The sequence below is a fragment of the Haemorhous mexicanus genome, chromosome 3 (assembly GCF_027477595.1).
Source record: "Haemorhous mexicanus isolate bHaeMex1 chromosome 3, bHaeMex1.pri, whole genome shotgun sequence".
Taxonomy (NCBI): Eukaryota; Metazoa; Chordata; class Aves; order Passeriformes; family Fringillidae; genus Haemorhous; species Haemorhous mexicanus.
In genome coordinates this window covers 37931675-37955922 of record NC_082343.1, presented here as the reverse complement: position 1 = coordinate 37955922, position 24248 = coordinate 37931675, and the positions used below count along the sequence as shown (strand labels likewise).

The window sequence follows — 24248 nt, the reverse complement described above, 5'->3', positions numbered from 1 at the left end:
GGAGCACTCTTTTTCTCTGGAAGGGTACTTTTCAAAAGCAGAGTGTTTCAAAAGCATAAGTCAAGTACTCTACTTTTGAACAGAGACAAGATCAAGCTTTGGCAACCATGTGGTCTATTACGGTTTGGTCCCTATCCTCACTCTCTTCAGATGTCATACAATACATTAATGAGTTTTGATAAGGGAGAAAGACATTTGAGCAGCAAAATCCCTTATCAAGTATGCTCTCTTCCCTCTCCTACCATATTTCTCAAGGCAGGGTGGTTTGACATCCAGGGACACCATAAACATGTGACCTCCAGAAAAACACACTTTAACTTCTAGTGATCACAAAACCAAGGATATAGTAGGCAGACTTTTTATGAACAAAGAATCCAACTGATTGGCTGAAGATCCAGTACCAATCTTAAGAAATTGATTCTGAAAGTCTTGCATTAATCTACAGGTTATGCAACGATCATTCTTTCCACAGTAATGTATGTAAGTAGTGAACAAACAAACCCACCAAAAACCCCAGCTTCCAATTCTTAATTTGTGCCAATGAATGGAAAAAGCTAAACTCACTTGCAGGAAATTTTTGTGCGATCCACCACCATGGTCCACTGTTGCTGATTTGTTGAAACCTCAATGTAGTAGCTGTAGCTCCGATCATCACAATCCCAAAGTAGCAACCTACAGAAGAAGTTTTTGAGAGCTAAGTTAAACAAACATCAAACCAACTTTTAAATGTTTCCAGCCCTTTATTTTCTCCACTTAATTATTTCTAAATGTAACTGTTTCTTTTGGAATGTACCTCTAACACTCAGCAAAGTCTTTACTGTTTTTGCCATCTCAAGTTCCATTCTTATTATCCTGAGGCCAGTAATAGACTCACAGGCTTATAATAACCAACTTATGAACATTAATCTATTACATTCATCCAATTACTTTTAATTGATTTGCCACACGGCATTGCCTTTTTTAGAAATGATGCAAAGATCTGTTTCAAAAAGTCAGTTTAGGAGAGGACAAAAAAAAAGAATAAGGTGATTAAAAGGATTATGCTGCCTTCTTAATTGCATTTTATTGGTTGTGGAAAATATATCAGAAATATATTAAAAAAGAAAGTAAGAAAATGGGAATTCCCAGTCCTGGTTCATCAGAAGAAGGAGGAAAAAAGGCAAAAAATTGTTAAACAAATTGCTAAAAAGGCAGAAGAAAAAGAAAGACAATAATTCTAACACACATGCACTCCTTCAGGAAGGGCAATAAGTGATACTGAATAGCCTTTGATTTCCATACTTGTCTTACAGAGAAGAAGACCTAAAGCATCAGGGCTGGCATTTAGCTCAAGTATTATCAAAATCAAAAACCTTATCTGGCAAATGTATCTTCTTTTCTTTATATGGGCATTATCTCCCTGTTGATAAGAGATATTTGACTCAGAACTGGACTCAGTACTTGAGGTACAGCCTCCCAACACCAAGTACAGAGAGAAATATCCTAGTTCAGGCCTTTCTTTTCAGCTTTTGAAATCCCAGTGTTAAAAGTGGAATTAAGTCTAGTGGCCAAGCCAATTCAAAACAAGTTCTCTAGGTGCTGAATGTAGCTAATTAATACTATCGGAAATAATATGCTGTCAAAAGTATCTTTAAGAAGCTAAATTAAAACACTTTCAACAAAACTCTTAGCACATATGAATACTGTCTATTTGCAAATCAAAAAATTCAGAGTTGACTTAGTAAAAATTGAAGAGTTGTCTGTGGCATCATAATAGTCTTAAAAATACATCCCACACCCCAAAACATAACCACTCAACTTCAACACTTCTTCATCTGATTTTCCCCATTCTGCTTTTCTACACGTAAAAGGTCTCCAAAGACACCGAATTAAGTGCATTTTCTTAAAAAAAGAAGTTTACTGATTACAATCCTCTTTTTTGGTAAGTGCTAGTAATCAACAGGTCCTGAATTGATTTAACATTTATATTTAAATCAAGTCTTCTAAATGATAAAAAGAGGAAAAATAAAAAACTTCCAAAAATTTGTTTTCCTTCAAAAAGTCTATCAAAACGTAGCTAATTATGCTTTTTGATAGAATCCTTTTTATCATGGTGACTCATTGCTGTTTCCTTGATCCATGTTTTCAAAGCTATGATCAAGAGTTTGAATATCAGAAGCATACTGGTGACTGTAATTTCAACTAACAATACTATAATTAAAACACAGCTGGCTTGGTTTTAAAGCAAAAAGCTACCAGGACACATTTGTTCCTTTCAAAAATATATAATTGATCTCTTCCAAATCAACCTAATCTCATTAAATAAGTTTAAAAATCATATGGTTTAGAATTATTACAAACCAAATAATGAGTGAATTAAAGTCAGCAGCATCTCTCCCAAAGTAACTTTGCATAAATGCTAAACATAGATTTCTGTTCCTTTGATACTTCTGAAGGAAAATTAAAAGTTATTTCTTCTCTAGTAGCTTTTCAGGAGAAAAACAAGATGTAGACTGATGTAGACTTATTTGAAATTTACTCTACTTGAAATGCCTTTCTGGATAAGCAGTGAAAAACTTTCAGGTGACAACTAGAATATTCACCAGTGCACACTGACCACAAAGGCCACTTTTTATGCCAGGCACAACAATCTTTGTAACACATTAGAGGCAAATTACCATGCTGAACCTTTTTAGCAAAGCTATGTTTTGCTAAGATGAATATTAAATGACAGGAAGGAGAATATTCCACTTAAAAAGTCAGAACTACACCCATTGGAAATGCATCTGTTTATGGCAAAATTCCCCATTTTCTTAGGACTTTCCATATTGAAATAAAAAGCTAAATTAGCTCATTAGTGTATCTTGCCCTCTGGACTGAGAAAGAAAAATGGAGTGAAGATTTATCCAGCTTACACCCTGCAACACTGTGAGATTTAAACATATTTCTATTTTGGGTATCTGGAGCCTAAGCCTGTGAATCATTTAATATGACATTGCTTTTTACATCACATGTCCACAATGCCTCACTTTATAAAATAAAAGCTTTTCAAATAGGAATGAAACTTCACATTGTAGGCATAGGAAAATTACTATATTGGCTACCTGTTACAGGAAAAAAAAAAATGCTGCAGTACTTGTTTTAAACAGTATGTCACTAAATGTCATGTGTTGCCCTGCGATTGAATGTTCTGCATTTCTAAAAACATTTTCTGCTGTCTGTGTTTATTTTTATTTTTAAATTTCTGTAAAGAAGATTGTAACTCTTTAGTTCAGACTGCTCTATAACTACATATACTCAAGGTCTTAGCAGAAAACCAAACAATATTAGTCATGGACCTGACAGGATGACATCTGCTTCCTGAGTACTGTAAGTCACTACAGAGAACATACAGATAAATATTTGACGGTACTGTGTTCAGAAACCACTTGCATACTTGTAGAAACCCAAAAGACAGAAATTAAAACATGAAATAGCAACACATCTTGAAAGAGAAAGAGAAATAAAAATGAAGAAAACCCTTCCACATGGAAGGAGTTTTTTTATACAATTGTTGCTGTATTTTTGCCTCTGGTTGTCTATTAACCCCTTCAATTTTCTGCAGATACTTATGTTTCAGTAGTTACGCTTCAAGAAACCTCCTTTCTCCCTACAAAGATCCTATAAAGGAGACAAAATTTCTGCCTATTTTTTAAGTGTTCCTATGATCATTCATTCTGAGTCATGATTTTACTCTCCAGTCAGGCAAGCATAGAAAATGAGCAGCAAAGAAAGAAAAGCTTCATAAGTGGAAATGGTATGGAAAATTAGAAAGCATAAGAGATGTATATGATGATGGTATAAGGAAACAGAAAATACATTCAAGTTCACTGATGCTGCTTGTTAATTTATGGATTACTCTGTATATGAAAAATCTATCCATTTCATATGAAGCAATAAACTCTTCAAAAAGATTATAGTTGGAGAAGTAGTTCTTGTATTTTTCAAAAGACATACTTTTTGTCTTCCTATTTATTCTAACATGAAAATCACTATGGCATAGAATTCCATCTCTACCACATACACTCTGACAATTTTTTTTTTTTTAATTTATAAGAAAAATCAGTCAAAAAACTGTAGCATAATAGTACTGTATTTCTATTCCAGACAAATGCAGGGAGAATTAGACAGAAAGTTATTGTGATATGGCAGCTGCTGCAATATTCACATTTTAGCCATTTAAAAATCAAATTGTGTTTACTATGTTACACACACCAGTTCCTTTCTTTCTATTCCTAATTAAATACTATAGCATTCTGTCACTTTTTCAGGGACTAAAAGGAGAAAGATCTTTTGTGTCCAGAGAGGCAACTATGTGGAAAAAACACCTAAATTAACAATTACTCCGTTAACTGTTCTGAGAACTAACAAAAAAATAAAACTCTTAAATACTTTAAAAAATTTCATAATCTAGAAGACCATATTTGGTAACAACTGTTTGAAAAACCCCCATAGGATCATAGAATAGTTTGGCTTGAAAGGGATGGGTTGAAATCCCCACATTTTCCATGTCTTCCCTATTAGAAAATAGTATTGAACACTGATTGCCATTAGACCTCTTTCAGAATTTTGGAGTAAATTTTGATGTGGAAGTCAAGAGCTCTGAGTTTATATACAAATAGAAGTAGTATTCAATACCAACAAAGTTTCAATGTGGTCTCCAATGGAATTCCTGAGTCAAACTGAACAGATGTCATTAGTTAGTTGCCTGCGTGCCTTCTCAGTAATGAAGGCTACAAACATATGGAGCTGGAGTAACAGGAACTGAGCCAGCAAAACAATGGAAAGAGATGATTGTTCTGTACCAGGCACTTGTTAGATCATGCCTGGGATACTGAATCCCTTTTTGGATCCAAGTAGAACATTGATACATCCCAGCAATTCCAGCAGAGGACCATCAAAATGTTAATGATATTGAAGCACAAACCCTGTGCAAGAGATGGGAAGCTGGCTTGTTCAGCCTAAGGAGGCTTGGGGCTGGGGAGGAACCTAACAGCACTTGTCAACATCTGAGAACAGGTTATCACAGGCTACCCAGAGAAGTTGTGGAATTTCCTGCCTTGGAAATTAAGACCTGTGTGCACAAAGCCTTTATTTGGATGGTCTTTTTTCATAGCTGACCCTCCTTTGAGAAACAACTTGATGCTAGATGCCTTCCTCCCCAAGCCCCTTTCAACTTGAAGGGTGCTAAGATTCTTAGACATTGGAATGACTTTGGCAGAAAGCATGCATACAATATATATTCCTGAAACATTCAACTCCCTGCTATTCTAAGGCATATCTGAACACCAATAGTTCTTCTGGGTTTTTTTCCATACTCAGAATTTAGTTGCCATGGTAACATATGTCTTGGAGGCTCTCTCCAGTGATATTCCCATTTCTATAGCCTAAAAGCAGCTACTACCTTTTTTCAAAGGTTTATATATCTACCCCCTCTGAAATAAATATATTCAATGGCACATTTGTGTTTCTGAACTAAAAAGATACATACTTTAATTTCTAATTATTCCCTTACAATCCAAACCCATGGGTATAATGACTCAGTTTCTGAGGGTAGTAGAATTAATGTCATTCTGTAGTCATGGTGTATTGCCAGCCTAAAGCAAATGCTCCTAGAATTTTTTTCTATTAGGTGGGAGCATGAGATCAAGGGAGTTTTCAAACAAGCAAACAGCAGGAAAACAGGCAGTGAATACAGTTCCTTCAGTTGTGGCAGATATTCTGTTAACAAAAAAAATTTCTTGCTCCCATAAAGATTAAATACTAAGACTTTTTGCTGTCGTCTATGTTTATATATGATTTGATTTCTGTACAAAACATAGATTTCCTGATGCTGAATAAAGAGACCATTGCCATCATCTTTAGCACTGCATAACATAGAATATGTTCCAGACCCTCGCCAAAGCTGTAGAGGCCACAGAGTGAAACTCACTTTCCCACTCCAAGGAGCAGCTTCCCTTGGCTGCCTGTGACCTGCAATAGACATGGCTGCAACTCAAAACACTTGTTCTTCTAGGCAGTACAGAAAAAAGGAAAAATGACAGGCAATGCAGGTAGTCTCCTCTGTCAGAAGATACCCCAGACTATGATGTTTATTATTGTTAGTTTTGTAAAGTAAGCTATTAATCTTGTTTGCACTATACATGAAGGGAAACTGACAAAGAAAGATGAGATTCTAAACCTGTAGCTGTACAATTCAATACCACATAAATCACTAAATGCCTATTAGTTTTGAATTATGTAATGTTTGGGTTATTTTTTTAAATTTGCTCTACACACTTGCTGATTACACAGTTATCATTTCTTGGAAACCAAAAGTTGAATTCACCTAACACACCATTTAATAAAGAGACTTATTAAAAATCTTCTGCAGAAGAATAAACAATAGCATAGCATTTATTACAGGAAATTCATTTTTTTTCACTAACTGGAAAAAGATGGTATCCATCAATGGAAGGATATGCAATTGAAGGACATCAGAAAACAGTAAGAGAGGAAGACACAGAAACTGAGAAGCTATCAATTTTAGTTAGTATATTCTTCTCTTAATCTTTTATATGGCCAAAGCCTTGCTGCTAAAAACTGCTACTTAAGTTTAAAGTGTCATGAAAATGTTAGCATTACATTTTCATTTACCTATTTAAAGAAATCTGAGTACTGCTTGGTTTTCTACTTGAGATGCAACATTTAATAGAATATTAGCAACACCAAACTCAAATGAGTGTGGAAAGTTGCCAACCACATTTACTCAACTTGTTTCACACTGTGAGAACAATGCTAGACTTGCATAATGCATAACATCTACAGCTTACATACACACAAAACACTACTTTTGTTGGGTTAGGGATTTGCCTGGATATCTGATGTCAAACTCTATCTTCAGAGTTTTACAACCATCATAACAATGACATAGGCCAAAACCAAACCTCACAAAATAGAAACTGGCAGTTATAAAACGGCTTTCAAGTCTGACTTGGCAGCTCTTAATAGGGGGAAGGCACTGAGCTCCTAGAAATACATATCTATGTACACGGTCTCTGCTGCAAGTCAACACTTGTCTGGGATTTCAGCCTCTGATCACTGGTACCCTGAACTTCAGAAATCTTTACTTCTTTGTCACAGAACATACAAATTGAGTCCCTGACTACACAGTCTAAATTTACAAAGACCATTATCCCATTAAGACAAGGTTTTGCATGCCTGATTTTATGAAACAAACACCACAAACATTTATATTCAGAGAATCTGAAGTTGGCAAGAATATTTTTCTTTTCACCTGTGAAAAATCCAGCTCTCTTATCTATTTCCTAAGTCTCTAAATCAGCCAAAACCTTCATATGTATTCACATTTACAGTAGAAAGAGCCCAATGAACTACAATCCATACCTAAACACATTCATTAATTCAGTCTTGTAAATCAATATTCAGGTTGCTGTACCTTTATTACACCCTCCATGTTTAAGTAAAAACTAGCAGTAGTTGTATAGCAAAAAGGAAGCCTAGCTGACTTGACATGATGATTTTCTTCAAGAAAATTGTTTTCAGAATTAAGTGGATAACATTAACTGCACCTACTTAACCATAAGTGAGACTGCAATTAAATTCTATTTTAAAATAAGTATATAACTTTAATCTTATAATTTGACTGTTACTACTATTACGCCTCTGAAAAGTATTATTTTCTGCAATTGCACTCTGTATCTTGACATATAATTCACACATTTAATTTTTAACATGCCTGTTATACTGAAGTAAGAAGCCAAGTGACAACTACTAAACTAGCCCCCTAATTAATGTCATTTCCAAATGTCATACATTCTAGAGAAAATAACTGCTCAGCAAAAATTTCACTGTGGCCCCTAATTTAGAGAAAAATAAATCCTCCTACCGTATTGATCCAATCATGTAGGGCTGTGCCAGCTGCACCACAATAGCTCCACTCCCAAGCTGGTGGCATGTGTATCCAGAATCCCAGTCATAGTTCTTTGTGTCTCCATTCAATAAGGCATTGCGACTGCGACTTACACCCTCAATCACACTGGCACAGTCTGCAATTGTTGCAACGTTTTCAGTGGGAACTGTAAATTAAAAACACAAAGATGACAGATATACAGTCAGAAAACAGTTCAGATGCTAGTGGTCTTTATTTCTGGAGAAGGACTAGTAAAAAAAAAAAAACAACATCAAAATATGATCAGCAGAAAGAAATTTAACTCACATAAAAGGAACTATGAACAAGTGGTACAGATAGTTTTTATACCACTGATTTCAGAACAGGTTGGTAAATTAACAGATGGATTTCAGTACTGGTGATATGAAAGCACTCTTTTAACAAAATTGGGAAAAAAAATATCTTGTCCAGCAAAACTTCAGAAATTTTGAAATAATTTCTTCCTGTTTTCATGATGAATTCTCCCTATACTACAACATTCAAAAATGGCTAGAACATAGCTATGAGAAATTTCAGATATAACTGTATGAGTCTTCAGCATGCAGAAAAAGATAATTTTCCATGAAAAGCTAGGACTCTGTGATTTCACTGTGTTACTGGTGTCAGAAGCATAATCTTAAGAAAGCCACTAACCAACCAAAACACCTTAAAAAACATATGGGAAGAAACTGCAAGATCACCCCTCCAAGTAGTAATCCAAGGCAGTGGAAAACCAACCAGTTCTGGAAAAGCTACTGCATTACCAAATATACTATCATCTGTGTCTGCTCATAAAAAAACCACCACTTTACTATTCTAGAAATTTCCTGATTCCCCTATTACTGAAAAGACTCACTCAACAATTCCCAGATTCTTATGGGGGAGCAGGTGTTAGACATTAGAAGTACTTCACTGGGAACAATCTGAATAAAGCAAAGCTGAACACTGCAAACTAAGAGTACTGGCATTGAATTAAAATTTGTCTTGACTTCCTTTTCTTCCTCTCCTCCCTGGGAGTAAAGGAACTTCTTTGTGTATTCATTTTATATAGGCTTTAAAGCATCTTCTACATAGAGCTGTTTTTTTTTTTTTTTTTTAAATAGAAAAAGGAAGCTATTGCAATCTTGGTAAAAAAGAAAATGAGTAAAAGATAGAGTCAAAACCAATGTTATATTGAGGCTCCATGGCATATTCCAAACACACTCTGAGCTAAGTGATTAACTGAATGTAGTGCAGCTCAGTTCATGCAATAGTTTGCCTGCGTGCCCTCTGAGTGTCATCCAGCTCCTTCTCATGTTTAGATTTCTGCACTAATCCATGACCCTCCTCCTAAGAAGATGTTACCCTGATTAGTCAAACTCCTTCAAAACTGTACAGAAATAGCCTTGGTGTGGTTTTAACATAATTCTGTGGTCTTCCCTTCAACAGCGAATTAGAAAGTGACTCTAACTGAAGTGTGCAGAATGTGCCATCCTGTTCCTTTTCCCTAGGGGGTCTGCCACTCCCTATTCTGAATGTTCATTATCATCTTTTATATACACTTGATAAATTTATTAAAAGTACCATCTGGTGGGGACTCTGTTCTGTATTTTCAAGTCTTTTGGTTTTCTTTCTTTTTTCTATTAGAATATCTGCTTCCATTTAGCTCACTTATTTACAAATACAAACTGTCAAAACCAACAGTCTTATTTCTATTTTTCTCCTTTTTTTTTTTTTAATCCACCAGGTATCCAGCTCTTACAGTAACCAATATTGTCAGAGCAAAGAAAAGAGAAGATTACAAATTTTTTTTTTTTTTCCTACTGTTCATACAACAGTTTTGGGCTGAAAAATCTGATTTGCTTTTATGGAACAGGAAAGATGTGTGTTAGCAAAGCAAACACATTCTGTAAGCAAACAAAAGGAGAAAAAAGGAGAAGATGATTGAGGTTACAGGACAGCAGCATCAAACATTTATTAAAACTTACTTTCTTGCCTCTTTGTCTTATGGTGCGGTATGGAGCAATGAAGAACTGGCAGTATACATAATTCCAGCAATGGTATTTTTATAAAGAACTGCAATTTTCAAGACATGGCCTAAGGGTCATCTATACTGACTATATTTAAAGATAAGACAGATATGTTATTCAACTGTCCTTAGAGATCTTCCAAGATAAAAATGTGTTGTAGCCTCAGTCATATTTATCACTCCTTAAGCTTGTTTCTCTTTGTCTTTTTAACATACTTGATTTTTCACAAGAATTTTTTTTTCCTGAAGCACTCTTTAAAAACAGTTAATGCTGCTGCCAAGTGGCTTCCATATCTGACTGTAGACTACTTCCTTTCATCTCTCATTCTGGACAAGTCAGCTTTTGCTTTCTGTCTATCTACTGTGACTTCACTACAATGTGGGTGGGTGGGGAAATGAAAGAAAATCCTCAAATAATTTTTTGCAACTCAGAAAGGAACAGAACAAAGTGGGTATTTTGACTGGTTTACAAAACCACCCATTAAAAAACCATAAGTAAATTATGAAAATAAACATACAGGGAGACGGCAGATAAGACTACTACATAGTCTTATTTTACAGGAAAGGAGCAATTTAAAGCATTATGGACTGTTGAATATATTTATACTGCACTCTAGACAACAGTCAAAAGTTCTCTGCTTATGTGTCATCATTACACCAAAACCGCTCATTTTAGAGAATTCTCTTAAGACACTTACAAAATTATCACTGTGAAGAAACTATAAACAAGAAATTACACTAGAAGAAACATATTTTTGTTTTAGTTAGTATGAAGGAGTGATTTTCCTCTCATGATTATATCTGTTAAATGTTCAGCTTCCAATAGCTCAATTTTTAACTATAAAATTGCATTCCTTCTCTCCTTGAACATCTACTGAACTGACAAAAGTTTCCTTCCTGGCTGGTTAGAAAACAGAAAGCTAAGACTAAAGAAAAAGGGAATTAAGTATGCAAGGATTATTTCAAAGTTTGATCATATTGTATTAAAGAATTAAAGGAGTATTAGGCATTCTGCTTTCATTATCTTCCACATGCCAAAAGATTTGTTAAGTCTAATCTTTATTCAATATATGAATTAGCCCTTGCTTATTTGCTACATGGTAGAAAAAATGAGAAATCTACAGATTTTTCAGTTAATTAAAAGTACAGCCATATGTCCTGTCTTTCATTCAACATACTCTATCTTATTTTCTTGAGTTGAAACTTGCTGATGAAATTACTATATTTAATTTGAACCTTCAATTAAATTATTCAAAGAAATGAAGAGCTAAAAAAATATCAACTTCAAACAAACATCAACAGTATTTTCACCTGTTTCAGTGAAAAGCCTTCTGCAAGCCATATTTAGCTGGAAAAGAAAACCCCACTAATATGTGTTTTTGTCCAACTGTCAGAAATTGTATTAGAAAAACTTCAGAGAAGGCTGATTTTTCACTTGGTACTTGCTACAGTTTGTGATTCCGAATCCAATAAATTAGAACAAAACCATTCAAGTCACTAGAACTGACCATACTTTTCATGGCCAACTAATTGGCTGCTACAGGGCTCTTTCATTAAACATTGTGTCTGCAGAGGGTTGTCAGAAATATCAGTTGTTTTAGGAAGTGTGTATCCTTCCTTGTGGCACTGAAAACAGACAGAAAAGGATTTTAAAAAAAGCAAAAAAACTGGAACCATATGAACAGATCTCTCAAAACCAACCGTATTTCTTGCAGAAAGGGGAAAAATAATTCTGCAGTATTTAGATTGTCTTCAATTTTTCATAATTTCCTAAAGCTATGTCTGCAGCAGAGCTGAATTATACTGCTGGGTAAGGCTGCATTGTTTTGGAAAAATGTGACCCTTTTCAAAAGGGAAAAAAACAAAATATGATAGCTTTCTGTGGAGTCAACATTAAACGAGACAAAACCCAGCATCTTTCACTGCTTCCTTGGGGAGAGACAAAGCAATCTTTTACAAAGCTGAACCACACACAAGGAAACTGATATTACTGGTTTCTCCCTGTTACACATTCAGTTTTGTTTGTTTTTTTTCTTTTTCTAAATAACTGCCAGAGTAAAAGACAAGTGAATATTTATTTGTATCATTTTATCCCTTTTAAAACAAGTCTCCTAAGGCACTGAACAGCACACAAATGAAGGTTCATGATGATTCCTAAGAACTGAACAGCATTCCTCAGAGGGTGACCAAGGACATTGCAGTGTTTTTACATCCATCTTCTGCTCTTCAGTCATTATTCAACTGTTTTCTCTTTTATGTGTATAGTACACATTACAAGACAGTCTGACAGACTAAGACAGACTACAGACCAACACTGCTTCATGGGAAAACCATCCACATGGCACTCCCAATGCCCTTCACCAGGCTATAAATCAGAAAGTTGGTCAAACCCGCATAATCCTTGACTGCTCCTCAGCACTGAGCATTGATTAAAGGATACTGAGGTTATACATTTTTTTCCCATTTGAGGCAGAACAGAGGAATTTTTTCCTCTACTAAGGTGGGAAGAAAACTCTCAGAAACCTAAAAAGGCCTTGCACAGAAGCAGTTCTTTGACTTCTTGCCACTGGGCAATTAGAACATTTTACAATACACCACATGACACCAGGTACTGCTTCCAAAGCAGTCTCTTAGTTGAGAAAATATTCTTTTGTTTTGAATTTTAGATTAAATAGTAATGACTTAAGACCATTCAAAATTTCAAAAGCAGAAGTTCATTATAAGCAAGCACTATGATTGTGAGATTAAAGAATATCTGCATCCCTGTTAAATGAAAGAGTTATGTTAATATTATGAATTTAATATGGAAAACTGTTAACTTACACATTTAGAAGTAATACTATGCCAAAAAGAAAAATACATCTCAACCTTAATATCTACATTAGGGAAATAATTTTATATGATTACATTCCTTTCTGTCACCTCATTTCAAAAGACAACAAACCGTAAACCAACACTTAAACACCAGACAGTGCTATAAAGAGCATTTTCTGCTACTCTTGATTCTAAAGTGCTACTCAGCTACTATTGTGTTGTGTCAGTACCATATCCAGTACTGTACAAAGGAATTGTACAAATCACCTTCCACATTGACTCTTAATTGTAATATGTCAAGACAGTAGTTTTTCATTAAAATTTTGTACACAAAAACACAACAGCATAAAATTGTTGTTATAATGAAACAGCACTTCTTTTTTATTATTTGTTTACCAGCCTTCTAATCTTCACTGTGTGGTGACAGCCATCACATAGATATTATGTACCAGTAGTAATATATCTGATAAATTACACTCTTCACATATACAGCTCTCTGATCAAGTTGAGTATCTTTCACAAAAATTAAATAAATAATTTCTCAAGTCTCTACATAGCATCTCTAACCAAATACCTCAGAGGTCTCATTTCTTTGGAATGAGTTTTCAAATGACAAATCTTCACATCTTATCTTCAGTGTTGTTTTGGTAGAAGTTGGGGTCACTAAGTCTTTTTGAAAGGACCTTATGGCCTTCAAAGGCTGACCAATACTTCTTTTTTTAATAAAACAGGGTATAGAAACAGCAGCTGTGTTTGTTCTAACCTAATTTAATACCATATTTAATATCATATGGGATAAGCAATGAACCCAATGAACAGCTTTTTAAGGGTTTAAGATAAAAGTTTCTCTATTCAGTCAATCTACTGAAAGAAATCTACTCTGATTACTGCACTTTCTTATATTTTCTTGATTTTTCCTAACTGCTTTCAATTCACTTAATCTTATCTGGTCATTTCAGAAGCAGAAACAAACATTACAAATCTTCACCACAGTAATAAAATAAATCTGTGCCAACCCATTGGTACTCATACTGAGTTTTTACACAGGTGGACCTCGGACTTACAGTCTGCTTGATTGCAGGAGCCATACAATATGGCACCTTATGGTAATCATCACACTGGAAAAAAGCATTGAATAGATATTATATCTCTTTGCTGAGAATATTTTTGAATAGGCAATACTGATGGCCAAAAATTCTGATCAAACAGTCATAGGTGTCCCTGCTTCATTTCACAACAGGACTGGCCTTAACTAGTCCTCAAATGTTTCCATTTCTATCTTTCTCACCTGTCCTAGGGTGATGTTAGGATGCTTGTATCCCCATTCGTGTGTGTGGTGTATGCTGGATATTATGTTCTGTGCCTTCAAGACTGGCTCTGAAGAGGGAAAGTTTTGTTTTGGCCTCTTATCAGCCACTCCCCCACAGCCGGCAGGACATACAGACAGTACAGTACACAGTGCTGCTTTTTGCCCTGCTTTTCGCTCTGCTCTTGCTTCTGCTCTGCTTCTGCTTGCTCTTGCTTTTTGCCTCTTCTCATAAGTTAATTTAGCTAAACAGTCCAAATTCCTTCCTGGACGGTTTTTCCTTTCTGGATTTACTTGAACCTGCTCCGGACTGGGACCTGGGAAACACCGAGAGAGTTTGCACCTTGAGGCTGCAGCAGCTGCCCCAGCGCTGGAGGGACTGATAACAGAGCAACCACCCCAGGAGAGACTTTCTGAATTTGTCATCTTTTTTCAGAGCGGTGAAAGAGCAGTGTCATCCAGTATTGTTCATTTTGTGTGCTGGGGGGTGCTGTGCCTGTTAAATAAAACAGGCTCTTTCCACTTCTCTCTGAGGAATTCTTCCCGAACCAGTTGGGGGGAGGGGCCATGTGGGTTTGCTTTCTGGAGAGGCCCCCTTTTTGGGGATTCTCTCCCAAATTTGCCCTAAACCAGGACATCACCATAAGCTCTGTGGGGTCATGTACACAACTGCTGGTGCCTCACTGACAGTTGGAAGACTATCCACATCCCACTTTCAATTAACTACTCCCCAAATTCTTACTTTGAACTTTCTACCAATTGTATTGACTAATATAAAATATAGTGTTATACAAATATAAAAATATAATATAAAAAGCTACAGGCCCCTGTCCTTCCTTACTGTTGATCACTTCAAATGACTTACATGTACAACAGCTTGACTTACCCACACTGAAGAACAGCAAAGCTGCCCTTGATTAACAGTCAACATGAACACCAGAAGCCCTCACTATTACGCTGCCCAAACCCTATTCACCTGTAAGATTCTACAAAACCATTCTCACAGAGAATTTTTAATAAAGCCATATAAAGTGTCCATCCCATAGATTACCTTTGAAACTTGAAAAGTGCTAAAATAGATCAAATAGTTTGTCTTACCAGAATAATCACTCAACCAGTAAAAATAATTGAGTCTATGAAAGATAAGTCACTTTCAGTAAAAGTTCACTTACACAAACGCATGGATTTACTGCCTTGCCTACTTATGATCAAACAATCTTTGTGTAATACTCAAAATTATTTAAGTTCAAAATTCAGCATTTACTAAATAAGTTTGATCATCTGAAATCAAATACATACAAATATTTGTACACACTAACTGATTTTCTATGAAGTTTTTAAAAATTCATGGCTGGCAGTGCTAACTATGAAATTTAGCTCAAAGGTTTTATCAAATCTGAGATACTTTGTTTCTCTGCTAACTGGCTTGCAGAAGGGAGATGTTTTAACACAGTTATTCCTTACTGCTTTTTCTATTTTGAAGTCAATAAAAATTGCAATGCTACTTACACACTACCTAAAACAAAGGGAAGGCTTTTGATTTGCCTTTGTATAATGCATGGGGAACAGGCTGGAGGAATTGGGTCTTGGTTTTTCAAGGCTAAATATTATAGTTTTTTCAGAGAAAAATTTAAAGTGAATACGTGTTGCTAAAAATCTTCATTTCCTCCGATTCTGAAAACTGTTTTCCTTTCCATCTGTCATGGGTACATGTTTAAAATTTGAAGATATGTTTAAAACCTGCATGAACTCTGAGAATTTTGCTGAAATTATGGATTTTATGCCACAAGTAATAAACTGTGGGAAATCTCCCCTAGACAACTACTAAATACTCTCTCTCCAATGAACTTCAGGATATGACTTTTGTGAGTTTATATGGAAGAAAGCACAGAAACCACCCCATTTTAACGATTAAAAGAAATCAATATTAAGTCTTTCTGTGACACATTTTATCTTTCAGTACCATTGGTCTGTAAGGGATTTCCACCTTAAGTAACAAAGATACTTAAATCAGTATTATATAAGCTGCCCAGAGCTAAGCAAGCTCCATCAGCGTGGTGTTCTGAGAACAACAGCAGCATAGCTGATATAATGTTCTGCCACAGCTAAGCATGTCTATGACTCTTTGGGGGAAAATGAACACATGAGAGTTTACTTTCAGCAGTTGTAACCAGGCTGTATAAGAGGCCCTAAATGTCCAAATCCATCATCACTACAATAAATAGCTGTGCTTAGTCCATTCTTGTAAAAGAATTCAGTCTAACCTACTGGGAGGCATGAGCAACCACGGTGTGACATGCAAAGAAAAATCACATTGCCAGCACTGACTGACTCAGCTACAAGTGGCTTTGTCAGCAGTGGTTGATTTGAATTTCAGCATTCCTGCAGCATCATTAATTAATCCACAGTACTGGAATTTCACAGAAGTTGTAAGGACTAGCCAATTAATTCTATGCTTACAACACTGTTTAACTCAATTTAGAGATTTCTGGATGGAAACAGAAGTAGAGTGCAGTAATGGCCAGCTTTACAAGGCAAGTGTTTACACCAGGTCATAAAAAAGGAAAATGGTTTTATCTCTTACCTATCAGACCTTTCTCAAGAGTAAAGGATTTGTTCGTGAACATGCATTCAAATGCCACAATATGGAAAACTTTGTTCACTGTATTGTGGGTCCCAACAATCCGAATATACCTATAGGGAAAGAAAAAAAGGTAAACAGCACAAGTTAAACATGACCAACTTCTGTGCTCTTAAAAATAATTCAGTTACACTATAACGTGCAGACCCATAAGAACTGAGTAACTGTATAAAAAAAAGAAAAAGGAGTTAAAAAGAATATCAGTTTCATAGCAGGTCTGCATCTAGTCCAGCATTTCATGCTGGCTCCAGTGCAATTTAAGAAGAAAAAACAATCTTTAAAGAGAAATGGAATCTGTTAAAAATGTTTCTGGATTAATTTGCCAAGAAAAGCAAAATTAGGGATCTTCTGCTTCAGAAATGATCTGTTAGTGCAAATATGTGCTCATGGAGGTTTTAAATACTACTACTACTAATAGTAATAATAATAACAACAAGAATAACAGTAATATTCATCCATTTACCAATAAATTTTCAGCTCTGTGAAAGATTTCATACAGCCAGGACAAACCCAAAAAAAAGGAGTCAGGCTTTTCTTCCAAAGCCAAAAATCAATTCCATTTTATTAGGACTGCTTCTAATTCTAACACTGGATGTACAGGATATCAATGTCTGTTGGTGTATCTTTTATTAATAATGAAAAAACCCTCATTCAAATATTATGAAACAAAGCTATTCTGGCTTTAATTCCTGGTGGTATAATTCACATTTCCACACCCAACTGCAAATCAAATAGAGCTGCTCTCAAACATTGTGACCTATTCACCTGCTGCATTACCCTGGAGGCTTCACCTTCCATAAACAACCACTAACCTTGATTCAGTCTGATCCTGCATTTTCTGAAGAGATCCAATAGTTCTTACTATAAATTTTGAAAAATCTCATAAAGACTATTGTACACCTCTCAATAAATGCTGAACAAGCAACCAGAAAACTACCTAAACCAAATACCAATTACTTCACAAGATGGGTTACCCACACTTACAGAAAGCTTTGTATGAATTTAACTCATTTCAATTATCAACTATCAGAATGTATGAATCTTAAGCAATATCCTTTGTCTGACTCTCATTTACATGGTATAATTATTCTAACATAATGGCCATTCACCAACAGCATCATTTTGGCTTGTGTTCTTCATCAGATCAAGTTGAGATGCACAGTATTTTTTCTGAGATTTTCTTTTTAAACAATAAAATAACCACCACAGCTATTTACTGTGCCAATGCTCAATCTCCAAATTTCATTTAGAAATTATTTTAATAATCATAACTTGGAACAAATATTAACTCACAGATCAATCAATTATCACAGTAGCAAATGTCCTGAAAGTCATTCTATGTAGAAAAAATAAAGTTGCAAAAGTGGAGAACATATTTATTATTCATAAAGAAGATGAACCTATGTTTTAAGAGTAAAGCAGAACTTAACCCTTACTCTGTAGCTGTGCTAAGAGCCTGTGAAGAGTACTGCAGGAATCTTGGTTGGCAGGCAGGCACACAGGAGGTGTTTCCCCAGACCTGCCTGTGTGAACCAGCTTTCTTTTTATGAACTCATGACCACAGTTCGAACCCTAAACACATGGGAAATGTCCAGAATTCAACAATGGTAACTCATCTCATTCCCTCCAGCCTCAGAAGCACAGAATTCAATTAAACACAGGAATAATTTTGGAATATTTTGAAGTGCACATGGAGCCTGGCTTGCCATAGACACTCCCTTGACTCTCCCAGGCAAGGACGATATTGATTGAGTTGCGCTGCTTGGACACAATGCACAGGCAAACCACCAGAGTGTTACTAATGGAGATGTACTTTGACATCCTTCAGTTACGCTTCCTTGCATTAAAGAGCTTAGAGAATAAACAAAGTAACAAGATTAATAGGAACACAAGAAACTGCTCCATAATTAGCTGTAAAAGCTAATTTACTTAGTTTTTTTGTGTTATAAAATTGTATCATTAGATCAAACTTCTTGTTTGTTCAGAGCAATTGGAAGTTGTTCAAATTCCTGTCAGCAACAAAGTAGGTTCACATGACACAAAGTTATCTATGAATCTTTGTGTGATTGAGGAGTAAAAGAATCACAGTCCAATGCCTAGACTAGCTCTGCTGTCGATGGACTTTAGACTCAACTGATAAGACTGGAAGACAAAAAAAAAACCCTGAATCATTCTTTAAAGAAAAAACCTTGATCAATTTGTGGGGTTTAAACAAACTTCCCTAGCAGATAAACAGGAATGCAAGATGAAAATTTTGCCTCTTTCTTTTATCTTCTGGCCCTTTTTGAGAATAATGGGTACTGATAGTATGTAAGTGCTCTAGAGTATCATTCACATGTCACAGACTTCTCTAGCCACATAGAGTCAAGCTACACATGACCTTAAACTCCTCAAAACAGGAACATCAGAAAAACCTGGTTGAAGAAAATTGTTTTGACAATATAGGGAAACAGCATGTTCTACTGGATCTTGGTAGAATTTTAAACGACTGAAATTTGAATGGACTACCTAGGTTGATTAATTAGGCACCTACATGGCAACATCTCTCATTCATGCCCATTTTTTCCAGAGCAATTCTTCCCCTTCATATGAAATTATGATAGTTGTACTCTGATGTGACTCGTATCTGAACAACTAAATTATGTTTTACTTCTGCTCTTTAGATTTGTAAAGCTGACACATATAATTCAGATCACACCACTGATTCTGCTGTGGATACCCTAGAGGACCACAAACACCAAAGCTCAGCTGCCTACATCATCACAACAGTGCTTAGGAAATATGTGTCAAAGCATGAAAATATGCATACTCTAGGAGTCATCAGTTTTAATCTTTCATTATAATAGCAGCAGAAAGATACAGACAAACTTAAAAATATTACGCACAAATTCCAATCCCTTGAGAATATTGAGACAGAAGACTAAATAAGGGGAGGGAATGGAAATTAACAGGTATTTTGCACTGAAATCCACTCTTCAGTTACTATCAAAGCAACCTAGAATAGCAACAGTAAACTCAAAGAACTAAATCTAATAAGTACAAAATGCGCTCTTATGAAATTGGCATTTCATTTTCCTTTGTGGAGCATTTTGTATGAAACACCAGTGCCAGAATTACTACAGACTTTATACCTCTTCTAGCTGCTTAGAAGCACTGACATTCACATTCCAATCACTGCCACAACGATGCATGAGGCAAAGCCCAACACACAAGGGCATTAGAAGACACTGTGCTTGTTTTCCAGTGGAAAAGGAAACAGTGCTATTCAACACTGTCTAAACTCCCTTTATTGACAACTCCCTAAAAAGAATAATCCTTCAGACTCACACAGCTGAATCAACAGACCTGTGGCAGGAAGACAGAAAAAACAAGGAAGAAAAATCTATTGCCAGCATTAAATCATGTGGAAGAACAGTGGACACAAATAAATACATAGTATAAATAATTAAGCCAGAACAAACATGAAAAGCGTATCTGTCTTTTGACAGAAGACCAGTTTTCCTACACTTAGACAGGAAAGTCTAATAAAGTCTATTTTATACCAGAGGAAATCCCTGCTGCAAATATTGAAAACAACTGTGACAAATTACATAAAACACTTACACAAGACAAAAACCATTGAATTCGAGAAGAAAAAGTACATCTAACACCTACAAAGCCTGGACAGTAACAAACATTTTCACCTTGGAAATACAACTGACAGTGAAGCAGTTGGAAAACACAGCACATTTTCCTTTGTAATGTGCCAGAATGTGTATGCAGGTGTTTTATGCTGGGGCATTCAAGTGACTAAAAATACTGGTATACAGCACTTAAACAGGACATGTAATTGTTGGTGTACCACATGTAAGCAGTATGTCAATTAATCAACCAGTGCTTCTCAAAGGATATAACAAAATTAACATTGATGTGCTTTGAAACATAAGTAAAACTTGCACAATGTGATAATATGTTGTGTATTTCACACATAATAATCTGTAAGAATAATAAGTTTACAAATGCTTTGTTGTTTTCTAATTATTTCCAATTTTTATTTATTTAAAACAGAAAAAAAACCAATTTCAGGTAAACTGGCTTTAACCTCCATCTTCACACTATATGCATCTCTAGCTCCAATGAAGTTCTCAAATCTGAACTTGGTTCACCTGGTTTTATTTTGGGTCAGACCTCAACCCAAAACAGCTCAATTTCCTAGAACTCTGCAATTACACCACTTCTCATAATGGACTTCCATTATAAGAACATAAAACAAAATACAAGAAGATATGAAGACTTGGATGTCATGAAATCTACATTTAAACCATATTCCTGATTTGACTTGGCAGCCAAGCACAACTTAAATATTGCCCTCACTTGTCTTTATTCCATCTCTACTGAATACATAAAATGAGACTACATTAAATTTAACTGTATAGAAAAAAAAAAGTAGTTTTTAAATAGAGAAGAAAGCATTGTTCTTCAGAAAGTCTAGTTCTAAAACAAACTGGACAGGGGGATTCAGAGAACAGACATGTGCTGGCTCTGCACACCTTCCAGGCTGATGTGACATGAAGACAGATTCTTTCCAAAGTGAACCTTATCTTCAATAGAACTAATTTTCTTTGAATCACACTACATCCTCATGAGGTTTTATGACTTAGGACCAATTTAGCTTCATTATATACATACATTGTGGCCTCCACATTTTTAAACATATTGAATAGAACATAAAGAAATACAGGAAAGTGCTGTTCAGTGAAATCTGAGAATGCTTGCCATTTTCCCCAGCTTCTCATGCTCCACCAGTCTGTGAATTTATCATGCAATACTTCTTTCTTGCTCCAATGACACTTCAGTAAGTGCTGTCTAGATCTAGACTAGAATCAGACTATAAACAATATGAGAAAAGAAAATACCTGAAAAGTATTACAAAAAAGTGAGGGAGGATGGAAGGACAGAAGGAAGGAAAAGAAATATGCATTAATTTCAATCCACATCAAGGTAGCTCAACAAAGAAATAACTGTAGTTTTGACCTGTGCTTAAAAAAGCAAGGAACTTTGAAATTCATCTAATATAACTATAATGAAGATATATACAAAAATTTGTATTTAGCTCAGGCATCACAAAAATCTGACAGACAGTGGTGAAAAAGGGTGGATTTTTTTTTAAATGTCTGAAAATTATTTTTAAAAAGGGAGGCAATTATTGAAAGAATTCTTTTAATATAAGTATTCATGATTCCATGAATCATTACTAATCACAAACAGTAACTCCTGGTATTTGAGCTCACAGGCATAAGAGAATAAGAGAAGACCTCTAGGGCTCTCAAAAGGGTGTCATAAATACACATAAAGAATTAAATGTTTAAGGTAAAAAAACCCCTAACAAACTGACCAACAAACAAATAAACTAAATGCTCAACAACTAAGTAAACCACCACTCCTATCCAAACAGTATAACATTTTACTTACAGAAAAATACATCCAAGGATATATGCAAGAAACCTTACCATTCATTATGTTAAAATTATACTGGAAAACTACTAAACAATACTGAAATGAAATCAGCTAAGTATTGGTAACATAAAAATGACTGATTATATATTTTTCATCAATATTTTAATGATTTGAAAACTTGTACCTACAGATAAAACTCCTTGTACTTGCAGGTTGTTAGAAAATTGATGCAAAGTATTGCTGGCTCAATTTCAAATCTGCTACTCAGTTTTGGAATGCTGAAATATGGAGTAATTCATTAAGCAAAGTATGTCTCATACATTTTAAACATTTTGTGATATAGCATGCAGTGTTACTACTCAAGTGTGGTCTGGATCTGGGACGAGAATGCCTTTGTCAACTGAAGAAGATTTGGTTCTTTAACTAAATATATGATCTTACAATTATTGAACCCCTGTACTACCAGTGATTGATGGATTTACAAACACCAGCCAACAGTAACTGTATCACAAGAAACATCAATTTCAACTGTTCAACATTAGGAGCAATGTTTTTAGGAACAAAACACTAAAAATAAAAAACTACAAATAATGTCCCACCCAAAGCAGCGGAATGTCAGTTCTGAGTGCTTTGGTCCTCCTTTCTAACATAAAGTATGCGATACCTGTTCTGCTCCTGATAACACACAGCTTAGCTAAACTTTTAAACTATGATCATGCTTTAGATGGATTTTAGAAATTAATAATAAAGACTAAAATTCACATGAAATATATAGCAAATACTACAAAAGTGATTGTGAAACAAACATCTGATGTGAGACAGAACCGTGAAAACATCAACCAATTATTTTTAAATTCACCAAGTTCTGTCTTTTATGAAAAAAATCTCACATGATATCCACTAGCAGCATCATCTGCTATACATATAAACCATTGGTACCTAGGTTAATCAGTGTCTCTAAACTTTCTTGCTTTTACTTTCCAGCATATTGAAGACCCAACTCTTGGCTACTGCAGGCCTGAATTGAGCTATAAAATTAAGGACAAAAGAAGTATTATTTATGGGCCTATTCATCAAACACAGACAGTGCAGCAGATTCAATCTCGTAAGCTTCATAGGTCTAGTTCTTTCAAAATCAAATTGTGTTTTACTGGAAATAATTGATGACATGGTGAAAGAAGATCATAAATTTGGATTACAAGTAGGTGGCCTGTATTAACCTGTACAAACACTCCTATACAGCTCATCAGCAATGAGATGGCAAAAGGGAAGGGTAGTGACTTCCAGTATATGTACACAAATAATAAATTATCCAGAAACTCAAGTTCACTTGAGAATAGCTGAATTATGGTTACAAACAGAGCATTTAAGACAGACAACTACTATATTGATTTTCTTGTTCTCACTGCTTCTCTTTTTTCCACTTTTTTTTGTTGTTTTAATTGTAGAGTAGATCCACATGTATCAAACAACATTTGCCACATTTCTCTTGCTGATTTAATAAGCAGTAACAACTGTTGAATTCAGAACAGCACTCTGCACTATTTGCACCAATTAAACAGATTACAATGGATATTTATTCACTGAAACATTACCATCAGCCTGGAGTGGTACACTGAGTGCCACTTCCCCAAGAAAATGTTATTATTTTGTTAAAATATAGTTCTTGTTCTCCTACAAAACAAAACCAACTTATGTTTGACATGTTTGTGAAATACACCACTATAACTTGTGAGCAGAAAGAAAACAGAAATATATTGACTGAGCTACTGAATTCAGATCTCTTCAATTGTTTCCTTAACCAAGGAACAATAACCACTTAAGAAGTTCTCTTCCTGTGGTTAAGTATCTAAAAATATGAAACTGTTTTAAATCTAGTTTCATAAATCTTACAAGCACTTTGGGTGCAATGGAAGAAGAGAAGAAATGGCAACCAGAAAAATAAAGTAAGGCTTTTCTTCCAAACCTCATTTCTTTTAGAGTGTAATAAAAAGTGAAGCTCTCACCTGCCCAAAATTCCCCTAACACTGACTGAGCTGCACATAGGTTACTTCTAGGTGATACTAATCCAGGGGGAGTTTGCAACCATTGACAC

At 35.2% G+C, this 24248-nt stretch overlaps 1 protein-coding gene across 1 annotated transcript in view; it reads right to left on the bottom strand.

The window, feature by feature from the left end:
• Positions 1–24248, bottom strand: part of BTBD9 (BTB domain containing 9) — a 114884-nt gene that overhangs the window by 29168 nt on the left and 61468 nt on the right. Inside the window, exons 8-10 of the mRNA XM_059841381.1 lie at positions 16661–16770; positions 7907–8096; positions 565–672 (exon numbers count right to left, since the gene is read on the bottom strand). Coding sequence (XP_059697364.1) covers positions 565–672; positions 7907–8096; positions 16661–16770 — 408 coding nt within the window. The remainder of the gene's footprint in view (positions 1–564; positions 673–7906; positions 8097–16660; positions 16771–24248) is intronic.